At 62.6% G+C, this 14128-nt stretch overlaps 3 protein-coding genes across 3 annotated transcripts in view; 1 reads left to right on the top strand and 2 right to left on the bottom strand.

The window, feature by feature from the left end:
• The window catches only part of LOC128820950 (transcription factor p65-like), a 30598-nt gene extending 20104 nt beyond the window's left edge, over positions 1–10494 (bottom strand). Inside the window, 1 exon segment of the mRNA XM_054001797.1 lies at positions 10489–10494. The gene's annotated coding sequence lies outside the window, so the exon portion shown is untranslated.
• FKBP2 (FKBP prolyl isomerase 2) lies at positions 197–5082 on the bottom strand (the record flags this gene model as incomplete). Its single annotated transcript, XM_054001818.1, is given in 5 exon segments — positions 197–281; positions 1213–1325; positions 3639–3665; positions 3667–3786; positions 4989–5082. Coding segments are annotated over 5 exon segments (357 nt in total), but the record flags the coding sequence as incomplete, so codon positions are not given.
• A 752-nt stretch (positions 10495–11246) lies between the features above and the next one.
• MRPL11 (mitochondrial ribosomal protein L11) lies at positions 11247–13484 on the top strand. The gene is given in 7 exon segments (XM_054001804.1): positions 11247–11318; positions 11320–11394; positions 11479–11574; positions 11665–11697; positions 11699–11759; positions 12339–12498; positions 13287–13484. Coding segments are annotated over 7 exon segments (594 nt in total). The 5' UTR covers positions 11247–11261; the 3' UTR covers positions 13399–13484.
• The last annotated feature ends 644 nt before the right edge of the window (positions 13485–14128 follow it).

The raw sequence follows: 14128 nt of genomic DNA, 5'->3' as shown, positions 1-14128 counted from the left end.
CCCCCAATTTTTGGAGTCCCCCCAATTTTTGGGGTCCCCCCCCATTTTAGGGACATCCCCCCCCATTTTTAGGGTCTCCCTCCCCCATTTTTGGGGTTTCTTTTTGGGGTTTTTTTCCCCCCCTCCCCCCATTTTAGGGTCTCCCCTCCTCCAGGTTTTTGGGATTCCCTCCTCCCCCCACCCCCAAATTTTGGGTTTTTTTCCCCATTTTGGGGTCGGTTCTCGGGGTCTCACCCAGCTCCGGGGGGATCACGAGCTTCCTCTTCTCCCCCTCGCACATCCTGCGGGAGGGGCGGGTCAGGGGGGCCAAAATCCCGGGAATCCCCCCAAAATCTGGAGCCCCAAAATCCGGGGAATTCCCCCCAAAATCTGGAGCCCCAAAATCCTGGAGCCCCAAAATCCCGGGAATCCCCCCAAAATCTGGAGCCCCAAAATCCCGGGAATTCCCCCCAAAATCCCGGAGCCCCAAAATCTGGAGCCCCAAAATCCTGGGAATTCCCCCCAAAATCTGGAGTCCCAAAATCTGGAGCCCCAAAATCCTGGGAATTTTCCCCTCCCCCATTTATGAGGGTCCCGGTGACCCCCAGTGCCCCTCCCAGTGCTCCCAGTTCAGCGGTCAGTGCTGGTCAGTGCTGGTCAGTGCTGGTCAGTGGTCACTCAGCGGTCAGTGGTCACTCAGTGGTCACTCAGCAGTCACTCAGTGGTCAGCAGTCACTCAGTGATCAGTGGTCACTCAGTGGTCACTCAGCAGTCAGTGGTCACTCAGAGGTCACTCAGTGGTCACTCAGTGGTCACTCACCCCAGCAGCCCCTGGTCCCAGCCCTTGATGACCTGTCCAGTCCCAGTCTGGGGGGTCAGTGCTGGTCAGTGCTGGTCAGTGGTCACTCAGCGGTCACTCAGAGGTCAGTGGTCACTCAGCGGTCACTCAGCGGTCACTCAGAGGTCAGCGGTCACTCAGCGGTCACTCAGTGGTCAGTGGTCACTCAGTGGTCACTCACCCCCAGCAGCCCCTGGTCCCAGCCCTTGATGACCTGTCCAGTCCCAGTCTGGGGGGTCAGTGCTGGTCAGTGCTGGTCAGTGCTGGTCAGCGGTCACTCAGTGGTCACTCAGCAGTCAGTGGTCACTCAGCGGTCACTCAGCGGTCACTCAGCGGTCACTCAGTGGTCACTCAGCGGTCAGTGGTCACTCAGTGGTCACTCAGTGGTCACTCACCCCAGCAGCCCCTGGTCCCAGCCCTTGATGACCTGCCCGGTGCCCAGCGAGAACACGAACGGCTGCTCCCGGCTCAGGCTGCTGTCGAAGGGGGTCCCGTCCTCCAGCGTGCCCTGCCCAGCACGGACCAGTATGGACCAGTATGGACTGGTATGGACCAGTACGGACTGGTACGGACCAGTACGGACCAGTACGGACCAGTATGGACCAGTATGGACCAGTATGGACCAGTATGGACCGGTATGGACCAGTACGGACCAGTATGGACCAGTATGGACCAGTACAGACCAGTATGGACCAGTATGGACCAGTATGGACTGGTATGGACCAGTACGGACCAGTACGGACCAGTACGGACCAGTATGGACCAGTACGGACCAGTACGGACCAGTATGGACCAGTACGGACCAGTATGTGCCCCCAGTCCCTCCCAGTTCACCCCAGTACCGAGTAGTGCAGGGTCACCCCGTGCTCCCAGTGCTCCCAGTTTGTCCCAGTTTGTCCCAGTTTGTCCCAGTTCACCCCAGTTCGCCCCAGTACCGAGTAGTGCAGGGTCAGCCCGTGCTCCCAGTGTGTCCCAGTTTGTCCCAGTTCACCCCAGTTTGTCCCAGTTCACCCCAGTTTGCCCCAGTACCGAGTAGTGCAGGGTCAGCCCGTGCCCCCAGTGTGTCCCAGTGCTCCCAGTGCTCCCAGTTTGTCCCAGTTTGCCCCAGTTTGTCCCAGTACCGAGTAGTGCAGGGTCAGCACGTCCCCCCAGTGTGTCCCCAGTGCTCCCAGTGCTCCCAGTTTGTCCCAGTTTGTCCCAGTACCGAGTAGTGCAGGGTCAGCCCGTGCCCCCAGTGCTCCCAGTGCTCCCAGTTTGCCCCAGTTCACCCCAGTACCGAGTAGTGCAGGGTCAGCCCGTGCTCCCAGTTTGTCCCAGTTCGTCCCAGTTCATCCCAGTACCGAGTAGTGCAGGGTCAGCCCGTGCCCCCAGTGCTCCCAGTGCCCCCAGTTTGTCCCAGTTTGCCCCAGTACCGAGTAGTGCAGGGTCAGCACGTCCCCCCAGTGTGTCCCAGTGCTCCCAGTTTGTCCCAGTTCCCCCCAGTTTGTCCCAGTACCGAGTAGTGCAGGGTCAGCCCCTGCCCCCAGTGTGTCCCAGTGCTCCCAGTTTGTCCCAGTTTGCCCCAGTACCGAGTAGTGCAGGGTCAGCCCGTGCCCCCAGTGCTCCCAGTGCTCCCAGTTTGTCCCAGTTTGTCCCAGTACCGAGTAGTGCAGGGTCAGCCCGTGCCCCCAGTGTGTCCCAGTGCTCCCAGTTTGTCCCAGTTCGCCCCAGTACCGAGTAGTGCAGGGTCAGCACGTCCCCCCAGTGCCCCCAGTGCTCCCAGTTTGTCCCAGTTCACCCCAGTTTGTCCCAGTTTGTCCCAGTACCGAGTAGTGCAGGGTCAGCACGTCCCCCCAGTGCCCCCAGTGCTCCCAGTTTGTCCCAGTTCACCCCAGTTTGTCCCAGTTTGTCCCAGTACCGAGTAGTGCAGGGTCAGCCCGTGCCCCCAGTGTGTCCCAGTGCTCCCAGTGCCCCCAGTGCTCCCAGTTTGTCCCAGTTCCCCCCAGTTTGTCCCAGTACCGAGTAGTGCAGGGTCAGCCCGTGCCCCCAGTGTGTCCCAGTGCTCCCAGTTCACCCCAGTTTGTCCCAGTTTGTCCCAGTACCGAGTAGTGCAGGGTCAGCCCGTGCCCCCAGTGCTCCCAGTGCTCCCAGTTTGTCCCAGTTTGTCCCAGTACCGAGTAGTGCAGGGTCAGCCCGTGCCCCCAGTGTGTCCCAGTGCTCCCAGTTCACCCCAGTTTGTCCCAGTTTGTCCCAGTACCGAGTAGTGCAGGGTCAGCCCGTGCCCCCAGTGCCCCCAGTTTGTCCCAGTTTGTCCCAGTTTGTCCCAGTTCACCCCAGTACCGAGTAGTGCAGGGTCAGCCCGTGCCCCCAGTGCTCCCAGTGCTCCCAGTTCACCCCAGTTTGTCCCAGTACCGAGTAGTGCAGGGTCAGCACGTCCCCCCAGTGTGTCCCAGTGCTCCCAGTTTGTCCCAGTTTGTCCCAGTTTGTCCCAGTTTGCCCCAGTACCGAGTAGTGCAGGGTCAGCACGTCCCCCCAGTGCTCCCAGTGCCCCCAGTGCTCCCAGTTTGTCCCAGTTCGCCCCAGTACCGAGTAGTGCAGGGTCAGCACGTCCCCCCAGTGTGTCCCAGTGCTCCCAGTTCCCCCCAGTTCACCCCAGTACCGAGTAGTGCAGGGTCAGCACGTCCCCCCAGTGCTCCCAGTGCTCCCAGTGCTCCCAGTTTGTCCCAGTTTGTCCCAGTACCGAGTAGTGCAGGGTCAGCCCGTGCCCCCAGTGCCCCCAGTGCTCCCAGTTTGTCCCAGTTTGTCCCAGTTTGTCCCAGTTTGCCCCAGTTCACCCCAGTACCGAGTAGTGCAGGGTCAGCACGTCCCCCCCGCCGCGATCTCTCCCCGCAGCGCTCCGGCCGCCGCCGCACCCCGATCTGCACCTTGCGGGGCTCGGCCGCCAGGGGGCGCTCGGGGGGCAGCGCCAGCGCCAGCGCCAGCAGCAGCCACTGGGGGGCGCCACTCTGCGTCACTTTGTGTCACTTAGTGTCACCTAAACGTCAGTTACTGTCACCTAAATGTCACTTATTGTCACTTATTGTCATTTATTATCACTTACGGTCACCTAAATGTCACTTAGTGTCACCTAAACGTCAGTTATTGTCACCTAATTGTCGTTTATTGTCATTTATTCTCATTTATTGTCATTTATTGTCACCTAAACGTCATTTATTGTCACCTCACCTAAACGTCATTTATTGTCACCTAATTGTCGTTTATTGTCATTTATTCTCATTTATTGTCATTTATTGTCACCTAAATGTCATTCATTGTCATTTATTGTCACCCCGAGTGTCCCTGACAGCGCCAGCGCCAGCAGCAGCCACTGGGGGGCGCCACTCAGCGTCACTTTGTGTCACTTAGTGTCATTTATTGTCATTTATTATCATTTATTGTCACCTAAATGTCATTTATTGTCATTTATTGTCATTTACTGTCCCTTTTTGTCCCTTTTTTGTCCCTTCTTGTCCCTTCTTGTCCCTTTTTTGTCCCTTTTTGTCCCTTTCTGTCCCTTTTTTGTCCCTTTTTGTCCCTTTCTGTCCCTTTTTTGTCCCTTTTTGTCCTTTTTTGTCCCTTTTTGTCCCTTTTTGTCCCTTTTTTGTCCCTTTCTGTCCCTTTTCTGTCCCTTTTTGTCCCTTCTTGTCCCTTTTTGTCCCTTTTTTGTCCTTTTTTGTCCCTTTTTGTCCCTTTTTTGTCCCTTTTTTGTCCCTTTTTCTCCCTTTTCTGTCCCTTTTTTTGTCCCTTTTTTGTCCCTTTTTCTCCCTTTTCTGTCCCCCTGTTGTCGCCTCCGCGCCCCCGGCACCGCCAGCAGCGGCCGCTGGGGGGCGCTGCGCGCGGGGCGCGCCCGTGACGTCACCGGCGCCGCGCCGATGACGTCACGGAACCCCAAACCGGCCCCGGCCGCCGCCCCCGCCCCCGGGGCCCCCCCCAAAACCCCGGAACTGAGCGGCCCCGCCCCTCCCCCACCCCCCCCGCGGCCCCCGCGCCCCAAAACGGCCCCGGGGCCCCCCCGCGGCCCCCCCCCCCCCTCGGGCCGCCCCCGGCCCCCCGGGGACCCCCCCCAGCCCCCCCCGGGGCCTCCCCAGCTCCCCCCGCCCCAAAATCCCGCCCCGGGACCCCCCAAATCCGCCCCTCCCCCCCCCCCCCGCACCTCCGCCGCCATCGCGGGTCCCGTCGGGATCACGTGACCGCCGCCGCGCCGCCGCTTCCGGCCACGTGACGCGTTGTTTCCCGTCAGGTGATTGGCTCCGCGCTGGTCACGTGGCGCCGCCCCGGAAGCGGAAGCGGCGGCGATGGCGGCGCGGCGCGCGGTTGCCATGGTAACGCACGGGCCGGGGGTGTTAATTAACCCCCAAATCCCCGCTAATTAGCGCTCCCCTCCCCCTCGCCAGCGTCTCATTTGCATGGAGAGCGCTCCGGCGCGGCCGGCGGTTGGCTGCGGGGCTCGGGACGGCGTTAATTGGCGTTAATTGGGCCTTAATTAGTGCCGAGGGGGAAATTAGCGCTGTTAGGGGCTAATTAGCGTTAATTAGCGGGGCACGATGGGGCCGCGGCTGCTGGACATCAACCGACGCTGAACAAGTTGTCAATATTTTGCTAACTTACGATTAGCGGTAATTAAGGGCCTAATTAGCAATAATTGCGAGCTAATTAGCATTAATTAACAGGTGGTTTGCTGCTAATTAATCGCTGGTAATTCCGCGTGCGGTTAGTAGAAGTTAATACGCTTATTAATAACCGTTAGGAACTTAGGGGTTGTTAATGGCCGCATAACAGCAATTAACACGTTAATTAGCAATAATTAAGAAGCTAATGGGTGGGAATTGCTGAGCTAGCGGTAATTAATGTCCTGATTAACGCTAATTAACGCCTGTCACCCGGACAACCAGGAATTGTCGGGCCTCAGAATTAATTTGTGGTTCGTTAAGGGTTAATTGTGGGTTCGTTAAGGGTTAATTAGTTGCTAATTAAGGGCGTTAATTGCAGGGGCCCTGGGCCGCCCCTCCCCGCCACTGCTGGGCCCGGCCCTGGAGGGGCCTCAGCGCCAGGTGAGAGCAACGCGGCCCAAAATGTCCAAAAACTGCCCCAAAAAGTCCAAAAACTGCCCCAAAATGTCCAAAAACTGCCCCAAAATGTCCAAAAACTGCCCCAAAAAATCCAAAAACTGCCCCAAAAAATCCAAAAACTGCCCCAAAATGTCCAAAAACTGCCCCAAAATGTCCAAAAACTGCATCAAAAAGTCCAAAAACTGCCCCAGAAAATCCAAAAACTGCCCCAAAATGTCCAAAAACTGCCCAAAATGTCCAAAAACTGCATCAAAAAATCCAAAAACTGCCCCAAAAAAACCCTAAACATCCCCAAAATGTCCAAAAACTGCCCCAAAAAATCCAAAAACTGCCCCAAAAAGTCCAAAAACTGCCCCAAAATGTCCAAAAACTGCCCCAAAATGTCCAAAAACTGCCCCAAAAAATCCAAAAACTGCCCCAAAATGTCCAAAAACTGCCCCAAAAAGTACAAAAACTGCATCAAAAAATCCAAAAACTGCCCCAAAAAACTGCCCAGAAAACCCTAAACATCCCCAAACTGCCCCAAACTGACACAAAATCCCCAAATCCCCCCAAATCCCCCAAATCCCCCAAATCCCCCTAAAATCCCCCAAATTCCCCCAAATCCCCCAATCCCCCAAAATCCCCCCCAATCCCCCAAATCCCCCCAAATCCCCAAATTCCCCCAAATCCCCCAAATCCCCCCAAATCCCCCAAAATCCCCCAAATCCCCCAAAATCCCCCCAAATCCCCCCCAAATCCCCAAAATCCCCCCAAATCCCCCAAATCCCCCCAAATCCCCAAATCCCCCAAATCCCCCAAATCCCCCAAATCCCCCAAATCCCCAAATCCCCCCAAATCCCCAAATCCCCAAATCCCCCCAAATCCCCCAAATTCCCCCAAATCCCCAAATCCCCCCAAATCCCCCAAATGCCCCAAAATCCCCCCAAAATCCCCCCAAATCCCCCCAAAATCCCCCAAATCCCCCGATCCCCAAATCCCCACGCCCCCCTGCCGCAGGCAGGGCCCCCCCGACCCCCACTCCGTGCTCGGGGTCCGGCCCGGGGCCTCCCCCCGCGAGATCCGCGCCGCCTTCCTGGCCCGCTGCAAGGAGGGTACCGGCCCCGCCGGCAAACTGGGACGGACTGGGACGGACTGGGACGGACTGGGGGGGACTGGGGGGGACTGGGATGGACTGGGGGGGACTGGGATGGACTGGGACGGACTGGGATGGACTGGGGGGGACTGGGACAGACTGGGACGGACTGGGAGGGACTGGGACAGACTGGGACGGACTGGGATGGACTGGGGGGGACTGGGGGGGACTGGGGGGAAATCCCGGCCGTTCCGGGGTGGAAAACAGCGATTTCGGGGACAAAAATGGCACCAGGAGGGACAGAAATGGGACTGGGCTAAACTGGGACAAACTGGGAGGGGACTGGGACAAACTGGGACGGACTGGGATGGACTGGGACGGACTGGGGGGGACTGGGATGGACTGGGATGGACTGGGATGGACTGGGATGGACTGGGATGGACTGGGATGGGCTGGGGGGGACCGGGGGGAAACCCCGGCCGTTCCGGGGTGGAAAACGGCGATTTCGGGGACAAAAATGGCACCAGGAGGGACAGAAATGGGACTGGGCTAAACTGGGACAAACTGGGAGGGGACTGCAATGGACTGGGAGGGAACTGGGATAAACTGGGATGGACTGGGGGGGACTGGGAGGGAACTGGGATAAACTGGAGGGACTGGGAGGGGACTGCGATGGACTGGGAGGGAACTGGGATAAACTGGGAGGGACCGGGGGGGACTGGGAGGGAACTGGGATAAACTGGGAGGGACTGGGAGGGGACTGCGATGGACTGGGAGGGAACTGGGATAAACTGGGAGGGACCGGGGGGGACTGGGAGGGAACTGGGATAAACTGGGAGGGACTGGGGGGGACTGGGTTAAACTGGGATGGACTGGGAGGGACTGGGAGGGACTGGGTTAAACTGGGATGGACTGGGAGAGACTGGGAGGGAACTGGGATAAACTGGGAGGGACTGGGAGGGAACTGGGATAAACTGGGAGGGACTGGGAGGGAACTGGGATAAACTGGGAGGGACTGGGGGGGACTGAGAGGAAATCCCGGCCGTTCTGGGGTGGAAAACGGCAATTTCGGGGACAAAACGGGGAGGGCTGGGAGCTAAGCTGGGACTGGGAGGGGACTGGGACAAACTGGGGGGAACTGGGACAAACTCAGAGGGATTGGGGAGACTGGGATGAACTGGGACAAACTGGGAGGAACTGGGAGGGACTGGGAAGAACTGGGGGAGATTGGGAGGGACTGGGAGGAACTGGAATTGGGACAAACTGGGAGGGACTGGGACAAACTGGGAGGGACTGGGAGCGCTGGGGGACCCCTCGGACCCTACCAAGTGCCTCGTGGGGGTGTCCCGTACTCTGGCGCCCCCTCCCCACCCATTTTTTCCCCCCCAAACCGGACCCCAAACTTCCCGGGGGTGTCCCCAGGTATGTGGGGGGGGGGTCTCGGTGTCGGGACCCCCTCCCTGCCCGACCCCCCCCCCAGGTCCACCCCGACGGGGACCCCTCGGACCCCTCCCGCCACGGCCGCTTCCTGCGCCTGGCCGAGGCCTACGCGGCCCTGAGCGCCCCCCGCGCCCCCCCCGGGACCCCCCCGAGCCCCGGGACCCCCCCGAGCCGCGGGACCCCCCCCCCGGCCCGGGACCCCCCCCAGGTAACGGGGGTGGCGGTTTGGGAGGGGTCCCATAGGGATTTGGGGGGGGTCCTGGGGGGATTTGGGGGGGGTTGGGAGGGGTCCCCTATGGACTGGGGGGTCCTGGGGGGCGGTTGGGGGGGTCTCGGGGGTCCCTGAGGGTTTTTGGGGGGTTGGGGGGGTCCTGGGGTGTCCCTGAGGGTTCGGGGGGGGGTCCCTGGGGGTTCTGGGGTGTCCGGGGGGGGCGCTTGGGGTTCTAAGGGATCCCTGAGGGTCCTGGGGGTCCCTGGGGGTTCTGGGGTGTCCGGGGGGGTCCTGGGGGGGTCCTGGGGGTCCCTGGGGGTTCTGGGGTGTCCAGGGGGGTCCTGGGGGGCCCTTGGGGTTCTAGGGGATCCCTGGGGGTCCCTGGGGGTCCCCTGGGGGTTCTGGGACGTCCAGGGGGGTCCTGGGGGGGTCCTGGGGGGGTCCTGGGGGTTCTGGGACGTCCAGGGGGGTCCTGGGGGGGTCCCTGGGGGTCCCTGGGGGTCCTGGGAGGGTCCTGGGGGGGTCCTGGGGGTCCCTTGGGGTTCTAGGGGATCCCTGGGGGTCCTGGGGGGGTCCTGGGGGTCCCTGGGGGTTCTGGGACGTCCAGGGGGGTCCTGGAGGGGTCCTGGGGATCCCCGGGGGTCCCGGGGTGTCCCAGCGGTGCCGTGTCCGCAGCGGCGCCGGTCCCGGCTGGGAGGAGCGCCGGCGGTACTGGGAGGAGCGCCGGCGGTACTGGGAGGAGAACGGCGGTACTGGGAGCAGTTCCGGCCCCCCCGGGACCCCCCCCGGGCCTCCCACGGGCGGCTCCTGGGGCTGCTCCTGCTGCTGATGGCCCTGGGGGGGCTGGCCCACGCGCTGGCCTACAGGTGGGACCCCGAAATGGGGCTGGGGGCTCCGAAATGGGGCTGGGGGCTCCGAAACGGGGCTGGGGGCTCCGAAACGGGGCTGGGGCTCTGAAATGGGGCTGGGGGCTCTGAAACGGGGCTGGGGGCTCTGAAATGGGGCTGGGGGCTCTGAAATGGGGCTGGGGACCCCGAAATGGGGCTGGGGGCTCTGAAATGGCGCTGGGGGCTCTGAAACGGGGCTGGGGGCTCTGAAATGGGGCTGGGGGCTCTGAACCGGGGCTGGGGGCTCTGAAACTGGGGCTGGGGGCTCTGAAATGGGCTGGGGGCTCTGAAATGGGGCTGGGGGCTCTGAAACGGGGCTGGGGCTCTGAAACGGGGCTGGGAGCTCCAAAACGGGGCTGGGGACCCTGAAACTGGGGCTGGGGGCTCTGAAATGGGGCTGGGGACCCCAAAACTGGGGCTGGGAGCTCCAAAACGGGGCTGGGGACCCTGAAACCGGGGCTGGGGGCTCCAAAAATGGGAGAGACATCTCAAAAATGGGACTGGGGGCTCCAAAAATTGGATCCTAAAATCGGTCAGGGTCTGGGGCGATGCCCCGGGATTTGGGGGTGGATTTGGCGGTGGATTTGGGGTTGCATCCCCCTGGATTTGGGGTGCATCCCCCTGGATTTGGGGGTGGATCCCCCTGGGTTTGGGGTGCATCCCCCTGGGTTTCGGGGTGGATTTGGGGGTGGATTTGGGGGTGCATCCCCCTGGATTTGGGGGTGGATCCCCCTGGGTTTGGGGTGCATCCCCCTGGATTTGGGGATGGATTTGGGGGTGGATTTGGGGTGCATCCCCCCGGGTTTGGGGTGCATTTTGCCCCCCCAGGTACGTGGCCGGGGCTCACGCCGCCTTCCTGGACAAGCAGGACCGGGAGCTGCGCGCGGCCTACGAGAGAGCCCGGAGCCGGTGGGGGTCTGGGGGCACCGGGGGTCCCGGGGGGGGTCCGGGGGCACCGGGGGTCCCGGGGGGGTCCCGGGGGGGTCCCGGGGGGGAGCTGGGAGGGGGTCTGGGGGCTTAAAGGGACTTTGGGGGGCTCAGTTGGGGGTTCGAGGGGATTTGGGGGGGCTCTGAGGGCTCCTTTAGGAACTGGGGGGGTTCTGGGGGTCCCTGGGGAGGGGGAGGGGCTGGGGAGGGGTGGGGGCGGGGTCTCTGTCACCCTCCCCTCCCCCCCCCTCCCGTGACCTCTGACCCCTGGCCCGCAGGGCGGGGACGCACGAGGAGCTCCTGAGGCGGCTGCGGGAGCGGGGGAGGGGCCGGGGAGGGGGAGGGGGAGGGGGAGGGGAGGGGTCCTGACCCCCCCCCCTCTCCTGCCCTCGGACCCCTCCCCCCACCTCCTGCCCCTCCCCCCGCTGCCCCTCCCCCTCCGCGCTCCGCCGGGAGCCCCCAGGTGAGGCTGCGGTGGGGGAGGGGCGGGGATGCCCCCGGGGGAATCCCCGGGTGGGGGAGGGGCGGGGATGCCCCCGGGGGAATCCCCGGGTGGGGGAGGGGCGGGGATCCCCCTCCCTTCTCCCAAGCCCCGCCCACCCAGCCCTCAGACCACGCCCCCTTCCCTCAGGAGTTTTCGCGCCAGTTGTTGGCCACGCCCCTCCTCCCCTCACGATCTTTCCCGCCCCCCTTCAGCCACACCCCCCTCGCCCTCCTATTGGCTCCGTCCGGCCCCGCCCCTCCCTCCCTCGCCCCTGATTGGCTCCGTGGTGCCCCTCGTGCCACGTGACCGCCGGTCCCTCACGGAGCCGCCGCCATGTCGCGGGCGGCGCGCTCGGTGCGGGCCGGGGCCAGGGCGGGCCAGGGGGCGGCCCCCGCGGCCCGTCCGGATCCTCATCCCGGCCGGGGGCGCCGCGCCGGGGCCGCCGCTGGGGCCGGTGCTGGGGCAGGTGCGGGGAACGGGGCGGGAGGAAGTTTAGGGGTGTCCCGGTGCCCCCGCGGCCCGGCCCGACCCCTCCCCGGTGCCTCCTCAGCGCGGGGTCCCCATCGCCGCCTTCTGCAAAGACTTCAACGAGCGCACCCGGGACATCAAACCCGGGGTCCCGCTGAGGGTCCGGCTGCTCGTGCATGTGAGTGGTGGGAGGGAGACACCGGGATCCCCCCGGGGCACCGGGACCCCCCCCCCCAGTGACCCCCCGTGACCCCCCGCTGCCCCCCAGCCTGACCGGACCTACTCGCTGACCATCGGGACCCCCCCCCACCTCCTACTTCCTCAAGGCCGTGGCCGGAGTGGAGAAAGGATCGGCCAGACCTGGTCAGGGGCGATTTGGGGGTCCTGGGGGAGAACCTGGGGGCTTCTGGGGAGGCTGGAGGGGTTCGGAGGAGAAATTGGGGATCCTGAGAGAGAATTTGGGATCCTGAGGGAGAATTCGGGGATCCTGAGAGAGAATTTGGGATCCTGAGGGGGAACTGGGGATCCTGAGGGAGAATTCGGGGATCCTGAGAGGGAGTTTGGGGATCCTGAGAGGGAATTTGGGGATCCTGAGGGGGAACTGGGGATCCTGAGAGGGAATCTGGGGATCCTGAGGGAGAATTTGGGTTCCTGATGGGGAATTTCGGATCCTGAGAGGGAATTTGGGATCCTGGGGGAGAATTTGGGGATCCTGAGGGGGAATTTGGGGTCCTGAGAGGGAATTTGGGATCCTGAGAGGGAATTTGGGATCCTGAGGGAGAATTTGGGATCCTGAGAGGGAATTCGGGGATCCTGGGGGGGAATTTGGGGATCCTGAGGGGGATTTGAGCTCCCTGAGGGAATTTCGGGGTTCTGGGGGGATTTCCGGGTGGATTTCGGGGTTCCTGCAGGAGTGGGGGGGTCGCTGACCGCAGCCCCCAGGCCACGAGCCGGCCGGGCTGGTGTCGCTGGCGCAGCTCTTCGAGGTGGCCGTGGCCAAGCAGAGGGACCCGGCGGTGACGGCCCGGGGGACGCCGCTGCCCGCCCTCGTGGGGTCCCTGGTGGGCTCTGCCCGCAGCCTCGGCCTGCACGTGGTGCCCAGGTGGGAGAGACCCCCGAACTGACCCCCAAACTGACCCCGAGACCCCCGAACTGACCCCAGAACTGACCCCGAGACCCCCGAACTGACCCAGGAACTGACCCCGAGAACCCCAGAACTGACCCCGAGACCCCCAAACTGACCCCAGAACTGACCCCGAGACCCCCAAACTGACCCAGGAACTGACCCCGAGAACCCCAGAAGTGACCCCGAGACCCCGAAACTGACCCTGAGAACCCCAAAACTGACCCTGAAACCCCAAAACTGACCCAGGAACTGACCCTGAGACCCCCAAACTGACCCTGAGACCCCCAAACTGACCCTGAGCACCCCGGAACTGACCCAGGAACTGACCCTGAGACCCCCAAACTGACCCCACAACTGACCCCGAGAGCCCCAAACTGACCCTGAGACCCTTGAGACCCCAAAACTGACCCTTGAGACCCCCAAAACTGACCCCGAAACTGACCCTGAGACCCCCAAAACTGACCCAGAAACTGACCCTGAGACCCCCAAACTGACCCCGACACCCCCCAAAAACCAACCCCAACATTGACCCGAAACCTGACCCCGAGACCCCCAAAACAGCCCCCCAAAAATTGACCCACAAACCGGCCCTGAGCCCAAAACCAGCCCCGAAAACTGCCCCAGGCTGCCCCGAAACCAGCCCTTGATCCCCCAAAAACAGCCCCAAAACACCCCAAAAACCGCCCCTCCCCCAGCTGACCCCTGACCCCTGACCCCCGCCCCCCCCAGGCTGACCCCTGACCCCTGACCCCCGCCCCCCCCAGGCTGACCCCCCAGGCCGTGGCCGATGTCCAGCGGCGCCGCCGGGAGCTCGAGGCGGCCGCAGCCGCCCCGGACGGGCAGGAGGAGGACGAGGGGGGGGCCCGGAAGAAGTGACCCCCCCCCCCCCCCCCCCAAAAAAACCCCAAAACTCGGGGGAACCCCCAAAACCCCACCCCCAAATAAAGAGCTCCTCCCACAGACCCGCCCACCTTGCGGTTTGTAATTTGGGGGGGGGGGGGGTCCCAAAATGTCCGGGCCGTTTTTGGGGGGGGGCTGGGGTCTCTTCTGGGGGGGGGGTTGGGGCTCTTGTCCCTTGGGCCTTCATCCTCAGCGTGCTCATCTTCCTCATCCTCATCCCAATCCCTGCCCCATCCTCCTCCTTCATCCCCTTTATCCTCCCTCATCTTCCTCCCCTCCTTCCTCATCGCCGTCCCAATCCCTGCCTCATCTTCCTCCTTCATCTTCCCTCATCTTCCTCCTTTCCCTGCCTCATCTTCCTCCTTCATCTTCCCTCATCTTCCTCCTTCATCTTCCCTCATCTTCCTCCTTTCCCTGCCTCATCTTCCTCCTTCATCTTCCCTCATCTTCCTCCTTCATCTTCCCTCATCTTCCTCCTTTCCCTGCCTCATCTTCCTCCTTTCCCTGCCTCATCTTCCTCCTTCATCTTCCCTCATCTTCCTCCTTTCCCTGCCTCATCTTCCTCCTTCATCTTCCCTCATCCTCCTCCCCCTCATCCTCACCTTCCCCATCTTCATCCCCTCTTCCACCATCCTCATCCTCCTTCATCTTCCTCCTCCTCCTCCTCTTTCCTTCCTCCTCCTCCCCCCCTTTCCAGCTCCTTCCT

This window comes from Vidua macroura, chromosome 33 (assembly GCF_024509145.1).
Source record: "Vidua macroura isolate BioBank_ID:100142 chromosome 33, ASM2450914v1, whole genome shotgun sequence".
In the NCBI taxonomy this organism is placed as follows: domain Eukaryota; kingdom Metazoa; phylum Chordata; class Aves; order Passeriformes; family Viduidae; genus Vidua; species Vidua macroura.
Note: the sequence above shows the minus strand (reverse complement) of the source record. Positions and strands in the feature narration are given on the sequence as shown.